This window comes from Eleginops maclovinus, chromosome 2 (genome assembly GCF_036324505.1).
Source record: "Eleginops maclovinus isolate JMC-PN-2008 ecotype Puerto Natales chromosome 2, JC_Emac_rtc_rv5, whole genome shotgun sequence".
NCBI classification, from domain to species: Eukaryota; Metazoa; Chordata; class Actinopteri; order Perciformes; family Eleginopidae; genus Eleginops; species Eleginops maclovinus.
Window position 1 is genome coordinate 19,970,077 of NC_086350.1, and position 10,880 is coordinate 19,980,956.

The 10,880-nt window shown below is 39.8% G+C and overlaps 1 protein-coding gene across 1 annotated transcript; it reads left to right on the forward strand.

Annotated features, from left to right (window-relative positions):
• The first annotated feature begins 779 nt into the window (after positions 1-779).
• On the forward strand, positions 780-10,625 carry LOC134858112 (adenosine deaminase 2-A-like). The gene is made up of 10 exons (XM_063874019.1): positions 780-1,023; positions 1,411-1,734; positions 2,501-2,720; positions 5,188-5,401; positions 6,120-6,247; positions 6,355-6,445; positions 8,458-8,566; positions 9,068-9,225; positions 9,664-9,866; positions 9,945-10,625. The coding sequence occupies exons 2-10, from the start codon at positions 1,431-1,433 to the stop codon at positions 10,033-10,035; spliced, it is 1,518 nt and encodes a 505-aa protein (XP_063730089.1). The 5' UTR covers positions 780-1,023; positions 1,411-1,430; the 3' UTR covers positions 10,036-10,625.
• Positions 10,626-10,880: the final 255 nt, after the last annotated feature.

Genomic DNA, 10,880 nt, shown 5'->3' on the forward strand with positions numbered 1-10,880 from the left:
GAAAAATACACATAAAACAAAGCTGTGCCATTTATATGAAAAAGGGGCATGTATCTATAATCCATTAAAGAAACTGAAACACCAAAAGTAATGAAATGCAAACGGACAAAACAAGACGGCCAATGCAAGACAATGCATTAACCTATTGGAGCGCCTCACGCCATCGCCTTCAATTAGTGCTTTCTTCCTGACGGAGACCCTCCTCAGATTGCTTTGAATGAACCTTCTCATGACTGCAGGAGTCAGTGAAGTGATTTGTGCATGGCTCCTCAGGCTTCTTTCAAGGGCCTACAAAGTACATTATTTTGTTCAGGCATAATGTGGACTTGGGTGGGGAAAATTCAAATAAGGCATGTAATTAAGAAACTTTAAGTGATCTAAGTAACCAGGTTGTATAACTAAATTGTGAATGTGGAAAAACAAGACACTGTATAACAGTAAACAAACTGCTTAGTGGGAATGTCCAACATCATATACATCTCTGTTTGACTTGTTGGTATGAAGTTTAATTCCACTAAAATCTCAAATGTATTATCTGATCCTCAATTATGTGGCATGGTACAAAAATATGAATTTTCTTTAGCAATATTTTTTTCACTTTTAAATGTCTTCTGCATACTCACACATAGGTGTATTGACAGTGAATGGGGAATTTTGATATGTATTTCCTAATCTCTGTTTTGCCGACTATAACCTCCAGGCTCCACCAATCAAAATATTATCCGGGTTCAGTTTCAGCCAATCATAACAGGACAGGGGCGGGTCTGAAATGCACCCTGACGAAAAGCTTTGCCTGACTAGTGGAACGACAACACCAAACGTTATCAGACCCTACCGTAGCTTTAACGCCGTTTATTTCCTGAGACGTTTCTGAAAAGCTTAACTTTTATAATAAAGTAAGCTATAAGACAAAAGCAGATTTATAATTGACAACGTCGAGCAAGCTTTCCCGTGGTCCACTGTTCTTAAAGTGACACTGGACTGTTTACAAAACCGTCGACAGCTTTCGAGGCAGCTGCTAAGGTACCATGTGTGCATTTTTTACAATCACAAAACTGTGTATGTTAAAGTAGGTACCGGTAACTGGTTCTCTTATGTCTGTTCAGCCTACTGGAAAGAAACAAGTAAAAACTGCTGCTTCGCAAATTAATGCATTCAAAGAAAGAGCAAACCTAGCATTGTTAGCTTATCCTCACTTATTCTCACGTTAGTTGTGTAACGGAAACTAGTCATACTCATTATCATTGCTTCTCTTTTCACTCCGTAACGTTAATATAGGGAAGTGCGCACTTTGCAAATTACCTCAGAGGAACAAACACCTGCTCGTTCTTTGATGTTAGAGGTTTCAGGTTGTTTTTACCCCAGCTACTTGAAACACCTTCCTCTTATGTTATTTGTTTTCTTTCTAAGCCCCACAAACTCTCGGGACAATGGCAGTGTCGCTGCACCGCCACCATGCGGTGGTTGTCTGCCTGCTCTTGTGCTGCCTGACCCGCGGGCTATCCTCCCCGGACCCGCGGCAGAGAGAGGCCCTCATACAGCTGGAGCTCTCCATGCAGACAGGGGGGCAGGTGGTGCTGACTGATGCTGAGAAGCAGCTGGACGCCCTTATGTTTAAAATGAAGCAGGAGGAGTTCTCGAGAGCAGACTTTCCTCCCGCCATGCACTTCTTCAGGGCCAGGGACATCATCAGCACCAGTCCCATCTTCAAGCTGCTGCAGGAAATGCCTAAAGGTGCGTTCAGTGTCATACTTCAAAGTGTGTTCAGCGCAGCTTCATTAACATGTTGCACTTATTTTTATCGCTTGGGTGTGAGCTGTGGGTTATAATGGGTATCATTGTAATATTATTTTTTACTTTAAGCTTACTTTTTCAAAATGTTAGCTGTTATGGACACAGTTTAGCTTAATTTCCTGGGTATGTTGATCTCTGAAAACGTTATTTCAAATTTGAAAAGTACCTATTTTACACATTTGGTTTCTTTTCGTATAAATCGAAAGATTATTTAATACAATTTAAGATGATTCATCCTCTGAAATAACTGACTAGTACATTGTTTCCTGATTTAGAGCTGAAACCTTTTGTCTATTCATCTTAAATGATATTCAAATCCCTAGTTATAGCCATTCAACTTTGTGAATAATATTGAATATATCACACATTTTTTATTCTAAACAAAATCTTGTTGAGTTTTGAACTCTCATTTGGACAAAAATAAAATGTTCATATTATGAACTTTGATTTTGGAAAGGACTTGTTTCCACAATTGCATGACATTTACAGGCTAAAGAAAAAGTAATAATTTAATCCAGACAATTATTGGCAGATTAAGGGAAAAGAAGATAACTGCCACTCTAATTTTGTTTCACCATTTTGTTTCTTCTCAATCACCTATGATACTCTTCTCAAAAGATGCTTGGAACTCTACACACAGCATCAGACTTATTTTAAGTATCCACACTCTTTATTTCTTTATATATCTGCAATCCATTGTTTTCAGGGGGAGCTCTCCATGTCCATGACTTTGCCATGGTAGAAGTGGAGTGGCTGGTAAAGAACGTGACCTATCGGCCTCACTGCTACATGTGCTTCACTGACAACCAGTCCATCAGATTCATCTTCTCAGCCCAGCCGCCCAAAACTCTGCCCCACTGCTCTCCCTGGACTCTGCTGGAAAACCTCCGGGCCAAGATGGTGAACTCCACGGAGTTCGACAACAGGTGACAACAAATATTTAATATAAAAAGTACATCAGACGTAATGTAATCACATACCTATGATTGGGTTTTTATTTCTCCCTGTCTACATAATACGTATTTCATCATGTCCAACAGCACGGGCTAATGTGTTGTACTCTAAATTATTCCAGTGTATACTTTTTGAATGAGTGTACCAACAACCTCAAGTGCATCTCTCATTTATCAGTGTGTAAACAGTAAAAGATATCAAGGCTAAAACTTTTCTTATTTTCTTGCTTCTGAATCCTTCATCATATTTAGGTGTATCTTGTTGCCTGAATTGAGGGCTTTTGATCAGTGTTTCATTACACTCTGCTACTTCTGTCAGTAACCTGCAACATACATAAAAGAGGAAGTACACTTCCGGGCCAAAAAAAAGGTCACACACTCTAATATTCGTTGGACCGCCTTTAGCTTTGATTACAGCACGCATTCGCTGTGGGATCGTTTCCACAAGCTTCTGCAATGTCACAACGTTTATTTCTGACTTGCATTAATTTTTCGCCAAGATCTTGTATTGATGACGGGAGATTCAAACCACTGCGCAAAGTCTTCTCTAGCACATTACAAAGATTCTCAATCGGGTTCAGGTCTGGACTCTGTGGTGGCCAATCCATGTGTGAAAATGATGTCTCATGCTCCCTGAACCACTCTTTCACAATTTGAGCCCGAAGGACCCTGGCATTGTCATCTTGGAACATGCCCGTGCCATCAGGGAAGAAAAAATCCATTGATGGAATAACCTGGTCATTCAGTATATTCAGGTAGTCAGCTGACCTCATTCTTTGGGCACATCACGTTGCTGAACCTAGACCAGACCCACTGCAGCAACCCCAGATCATAGCACTGCCCCCCACAGGCTTGTGACCTTTTTTTTGGCTGGGCAGTGTATATAACAGGAAATAAGCCCTTAAACCAATGTCTTCCAACACACCTTAGTGTTGCGTTGAAGCAGACTCTAACAACATAACATACCATGGTCAACTTTTGTTCCTTTACTGTGTTGTTTTACCTTCACACTAACACATTCACAGTTGGACTTAGTCAGTGCATTACTACAGAAACATAAATGGGTCGACAGGGAAGTTCTCTGACGGTTTTCTTGCAAAAGGTGCACTGCATTAAAAACAGCATAACCACTTTTGTGAAAAATGGCACAGTTCATTCATAGATAGATACTTTATTTCCTATATTGTGAAATGAATTTGTTCCAGCAGCAGTGTCATGCTGTTAACGAGTTCACATGTTTAAAAGATACTGTGATGGAAACTTCTGAAGCAATGGAAACGAAACTCAGAGGGACACAGGAGAGCTAGAACTTGATGGCAAACACTGAAGGTTTATTATGAAGTTAACGGTCGGAGAATTGACAAGACATGTGCTGCAGCCACGAGTTGACAGAGCGGTTGTCCGACCAATCCTGAAGATTTCTTACCCCGGTCCCATGTATTTAGCTGGTTCTGAGAAAATAATCAACATACTGCAGCACCACAAGGTTGATGGCCTGAGCTCAGTGAGGGCACTACAAACTGAGTCAAAGTTACGGGCCTTGGAAAATATTTCCCCAACAGATACAATAGGATACAAATATACTAAATACAAAAAGTCACATCTACAGCAAGTATATATAGAACAAACATGTAATTTGACACTAGCAGCTAGTATATACAAATTCACTATAAAAAAGACATATGTCCTTAGAGTATATAAATAATACAAACACATATTGATTAAACTGCTATAGACACATAATGGTGTTGGATTGATTATACATTTGCAAAATAGTCATTGTGCAAATTGTTCTGGGCTATGGAAGAGAGACAATTTACAATCTAAGGGGCATGGAGTTTTCTGTCAGCCAGAGGGGAATTGTTGTACAGGATATGAATAGTTTCTTGTATATTACCAGATTTTTGTACAATCGATCACACACTTCCAAAAGTTCAAGGCTACAGAAATACATGCAGTAATGTGCAATGAACAGTTTCCCTTATTTTAGTGTGAACACAAGATGTGCTCTCTTTTTAAATGAAACCTTTGATATGGAAAAATAAATCCTGTTGGCTTTCATTGTTTTTGTAAAAATGTGCTTACCTGTTTACTTTTTTTATAATGTTTACATGCTGATTGATCAGTCGTTGACAGTTTTTTTTAAAATACAAAAACCTTTATGTCAAATGTCTGTGCCTAAGGTTTAGCTCTGAGCGTCAGTTTTAATAATAAAGCTTCATGTGTCATTGTGTGTTAGCAATAAAAAAAATAATCTCTGTGAGCAAAATCTTTGTCAGTAAGGACGGCAGTATTTGGTTGTCCCATAAAAAAGTGAATTCTGTAATCATTCTGTGTATATATACTTTAGATGACTAATTTGAAAGCTTTGTCGACAGTGGTAAGTTAACTAGCAATCGACGCAGATCATCTGATCATAACCGTTTCTTTACATTCACAGCCTCATGGCCAACATGACGCTCTTCACTGATCAGGATCCAGAATCGGTGTACCCCAGTCAGGATGTGATTTGGGGAAAGTTTGAACAGTGCTTCCTTGCTCTGTGGGGTCTGGTCACATACGCTCCTGTGTTCAGAGACTATTACTACCAAGGTCTCGCCCAGTTCTACACGGACAACGTCATGTACATGGAAGTGCGAGCTCTACTCCCAGAGGTACGCTAATGTCATGTTGTGTGATCAGTGCATTCACATGTTGATTTATTAATCAGTCTTCAACGTGTCCCGGAAGCTTTCCCTCTGAGTGCTAAGCCCTTGTTTGGCTCGCCTGGTCTTTTTTTGTAAAAATGCTATTGAAACATGAACCCTGTGCAGCATAAACAAGTGATATACATGTTCTTTTTCATATCAAGCAAGCTATCAGCATATGTATGCTACAGGGATATAACATGATGTACAAATAGTTATGAGACCATAAGTACAAAAGAAAAAACAAGACAAAAAATGTTATCACTCAGAAACTGGCTTGCCTGCATGGTCTGCCGACCAAAAAAAAACAGCCTCTGATTTGTCAACAGACTTCCTGCAATGCTTCATGGGATGCATAATTAGATTTATAATCTCTATCTAACTCCTACAACATCTAAATCTACTTACAACAGGGATAAATGTTCATAAAAGACATCCATTGTTTGTTTATACGCTTGAAATAAAATAAAAAAACATAGTTTTTGTAAACAGATTACACAATCCCACACCATAACTCTTAAAGGGGCCTATTACGCACATTTTCAGTGTCATATTTGTATTTTGTGCCTCTACTGTGCTCTCTACATGCTTTCATGTTCAAAAGGTCTTTATTTATTTTGTTTGTGCCGCAACACCTCTTTCACCCTCTGTGATATGTGTTACTGAGTGTGTTTTCTGGACTCAGATATACGAGTTAGACGGCAGCACTCATGACACAGCGTGGACTCTGAAGACCTACCAGGACATCACCCGACAGTTCACAGCAGAATACCCGGAGTTCTTTGGAGTGAGAGTCATCTTCACAATCCATAGGTGACCTCTCCAACAACAGATTTGACTTATAGGATAACTATGAAGGATTGACATAAGATGAAGTTGATGTAATATAATCACACAATGCACTGTACTATATTCTTCAGAGGAGTAAATGCATCCAAGATGGCCAGAGCTGTGGAGGAGGCGATGAAGCTACAGAGAGACTTCCCAGATATCATGGCTGGCTTTGACCTGGTGAGGAGTAAAAGTTATTGAGTTCTCCAGTTTGTACGAGGGATGATCAATATATCAATTGTATATCAATATCACGATATCTGAAGTGTTCCCTCCTAGAGTGATTGTCATTGACTGTTTTACTATTGGCTTTTAACAACTAAGTGATTATTTAGACATTAGTGATGATTATTAATCAACATTCTCATTGTTTAAATATTTTGTGAAATCATAAAATGCAACCCTGCAATCTCATTGCAATATGGATCAATGTATTTATATATACTCTATATATTTATACACAGGGGTTTTACTAGAATAATAAAGTATGAGGTCACTTCCAGACAAAATTATGGCTCCGCCCACTTTCCCGGTAAAAATAATGCATTAGAGCGAAGCTGAAAATACACGACTCAGACAAGAAATAATAACAAATAAATCCTCTCTACAGAAACGAGGACAGTTAAAGAAACGTCCTAATTCAGAAATCACAGTTCCAGTGTGAGCCTGCCACTCGTCCAGCGGCAGGGCATTGTTCCCCTATTTATTTGCAGCTACGTAAAGACAAAGCTGTCTTTGCCATCTGATGCTCTATTTCTGTGATTTTCAACCACTGTGCCGCCGCGGCACACTAATGTGTAAAGAGATCGTCAGGTGTGCCGTGAAAAAATATCCAATTGCATTTCATTAGTCTTGTTTTTTTCTCCAAAAATTAACATTTATTAATTATTATCTGCAAATAATATGCCATCGTGGAGTGTCTGTGCTTCAATATAGTTACTGGCAGAGTAATATATTGGTCCGGGTGGCAACAGGTAGCTAATTGCCTCGTTCTATGAGACAAGAGAATTAGTGACGCCTGCGACAGGTCGTTTTTAAAAAGGAAAAGCGCAAACTCCGAACTTGGCCCTGGACAAGATTCTGACCCAGATGAAGGCCCTAGTACGAGTGGTGGTAAAAAGAAAGTAAATACGGTGAGCTCGAGGCAAAACAAGGAGAGCTATCTTTCGCTTCTAAACAAGCCGATGGACTATTTTGTTCACCTGCGTGAAAACACAGTGAAACAGGCAACTTTTATGAGAAAAACCTTAAAGGTAAATGAGAAAGCCCTCAAAGCTAGTTACCTAGTTGCTGAACTCGAAGCTAAATCAAAAAAGTCCCACACTGTGCCAGAGACATTAATACTACCTGCCTGCAATGCCATCATGAGATGCTCGGCTTCGACGCGGTTAAAGACATAGCTAAAGTCCCGCTCTCAGATAACACAATTGCCAGACGTATTAATGACATGTCTACAGACATCGAAAGTCATGTTTTGGAAAATATACGCATCAGTGGGAAATTTGCATTGCAACTTGATGAGTCTACGGACATTAGTGGCTCTGTTGGCCAATGTGGGTTTTGTGGATGGAGATGCCATTAGAGAAAACTTCCTATTTTGCAAGACACTGCCAGAGAAAACGACAGGAGAGGAACATTTTCGGGTCGCATCGGAATGTCTTGACATGGGAAGACTTATGTGGGTTTGCACTGATGGAGCTGCAGCCATGGTCGGGCACACCAAAGGCTTCGTTAGCAGAGTGAAGGATAGAAAACCTGATCTTATTACTACGCACTGTTTTTTGCATCACTCTAACATTTTACGGGGGAAATCGGCATTTTGTTATGAGGGCGCACTCCGAAAGTAAGAGGGCACAGTGCCCCTGTTACCCGGTTTAGAGAAAACCCTGATATATATAAATAGAAGCGGGAGCGTAACATAATGTTGTCTCACTGTGTTACAGACGGTCATCGGTCAGAGGGAGTTTCTCTCCCATGCAATGCGATTCGAGTATTCAACTCAGCTGTGTATTAAGAGATTTTACTTAACTTTGTGGCTGATATCTCTGATTGAACAGTCCGAGTTTGTACAGATTTTGTTTCGCTTACAGTGCAACGTGTGATTGTAAACCACTTTAAACCACACGCGTGCTTGAATCAGTGAAAGTAACCATAACAATCATATTGTTTACTTCCTCTCTCCACTTACACAGGTGGGCCGTGAGGACAGCGGCAGACCCCTATGGTACTTCAGAGATGCTTTGTCACTGCCGGCAGAGAGAGGGGTGACGCTGCCTTACTTTTTTCATGCGGGGGAAACGGGTGAGCTCATCCGGTTTGGACAGTTTTGCACATGATATCCTGCAGCATGGAGCTCAGAGGTTAATCCAGACAATGACTAATGTACAAAGCACAGAGGCTACCACAGGAGTGTTGTGGTTTTTCTAGCTATACTGATGCAAAGCACAACTGTTTAACTTGTCATGGAAAGATAAATGTTGGTAAATAGTCGAGCAGTGCCTCTGTTTATTTATCACACACTCGAAAAAGGAAAAGTTTATTTTAAGGATTACTATGGCTAGCTTCGTGGTTAAATGAATAAAGAAGTAGCTACATTTGTTTTCTCACTGTGGACAGAGTTGCAGCCCTAAAGCTAAAATAGACCCCTTTTCAAAAGCAGTTCACTGACTTTTTTTGTCCTATTCCACAAAGTTGCAAAACCAAATATTTACCAATGGTGGAATTTGAGGTTAAAGAGTCACTCAAGAACTATGACACTGTCTCTGGTAAAGACATTTTCTGATGTCTCCGTACTACGGGCAGATCTGGAGGGCACAGAGGTGGACCAGAACTTGTTGGACGCTCTATTGTTGAACACATCCAGAATCGGCCACGGTTTTGCTCTGCTCCGCCACCCCGTGGCCAAAGATCTGTCTAGGAAGAGGGGGGTAGCTGTGGAAGTCTGCCCCATCTCCAACCAGGTGCATTCTCATCTTGCAAACCAAACTGTAAAGCTACTTGCATGTAAAGGTTCAAATGAGTTGTCAATTAATAAAATGTAATCAGGTTAATCTGAATAATAATCTGATAATTCATGATCAAACCCCAGTCCAAACTACTAGTATTTGGTGTTGTCTTAAAGCAATACACAATATTTTTGTACTTCATTATCAAATCTCAACTTTGTTTTGATGATTTTTAAATGATTGGCATGAATTGCACTTAATCTGCAGAATCATGCTAAACTTTTAGCTCTGCTGAATGTCTGATCATTTTCTGACACTTAGCTAAAGCAAGCACAAAACCGCTGTCACATCTGTGCAATGTACAGCCCTTCTGAAAATCCTATAAACATGAAGCTACGATTGTATCGATCTAGCTTCTTGTAATCCAATATCTCCCCTCCTCTCCTCGTTCAGGTGATGAAGCTGGTGAAAGATTTGCGAAACCACCCTGCAGCTACTCTGATGTCAGAGAACCACCCTCTGGTGATCAGCTCCGATGATCCGGGCATGTTCGGCTCCTCCGGACTCTCTTATGACTTCTATGAAGCTTTTGTGGGCTTCGGTGGGATGAGATCCAATTTAGGCTCCCTCAAAGAGCTGGCCATAAACTCTATTCGGTAAGGTTCAGCATTGATGTGACAAATTAAAAATGAACAGGCCGCTCATTAACATCTTTCCGTTTGTCCGTCTTGCAGGTACAGCTCTTTGAATCCAAAGCAACAGGAGAAAGCCCTGGCTCTGTGGCAGAGAAGATGGGATAACTTTGTCTCTGAAAATGCATTTTAAAAATACATTTTTATACTGTATATATATTGTTAAGGAATTTGGGGCATTGAAAATCGAACAGTGCTTTAATGGTTAGCAAGTTTGTGGTGGCAACAAATAAGGGACATCCGAGTTAGTTTGGGTTCTGTTTTGTTCATTTTCACACAATTGGGATATTACAGAGGAAAATCTCTGGGATAAAAGAGGAAATGAAGGACCACTGAATATGACACTGACTTTTCCCTCTATGACAAGATGCATCTGCTGTGAAACTGACATGAGTTATTTAGTAAAACATTTAGGGTAATTACTAGAACCATACATGTCCAATAGCTTGAATCAAACGCGTTTTTAAATGTCTAAAGGGTTTTAATGTATTTGCACTTTAAGAGTCAGGTTAGCCATGTGTGTAAGCGTACATTCATGGAGATCATTGTTAACCTAATGTTGTTTGATGTCTCTGTAGTGTGCTAGTGTTTTGTAAGAGTGTAGCCTGTTGAATGCTGAGGGCTTTGATAAACACTGTTCCTGAAAGAGAGTCTAATTTAAACTTGAATGTCATTTTCAGCTGACCTTATTTTACCCATAAAGAACCTCATTGAAAACTAAAAGTATACAATTTCTTTCTTTCGCTCATTTTTGCAACGCGTCAGCAGCGGGCTCTTAGTGAGTATAAACAACCTCTGAAATGTCCAAATTGAACAATCAATATTGAGTATTCAACTAAGCCATGTAATAAGATCTCCTAATAAGATCTTTTTAGCTGTGGATATAACAAGGCAGTGATGTCAATTAACAAAGTACATTTACTCAAGTACTGTACTTAAGAACAATTTGGAGTTACTTGTACTTTACTTGAGTATTTC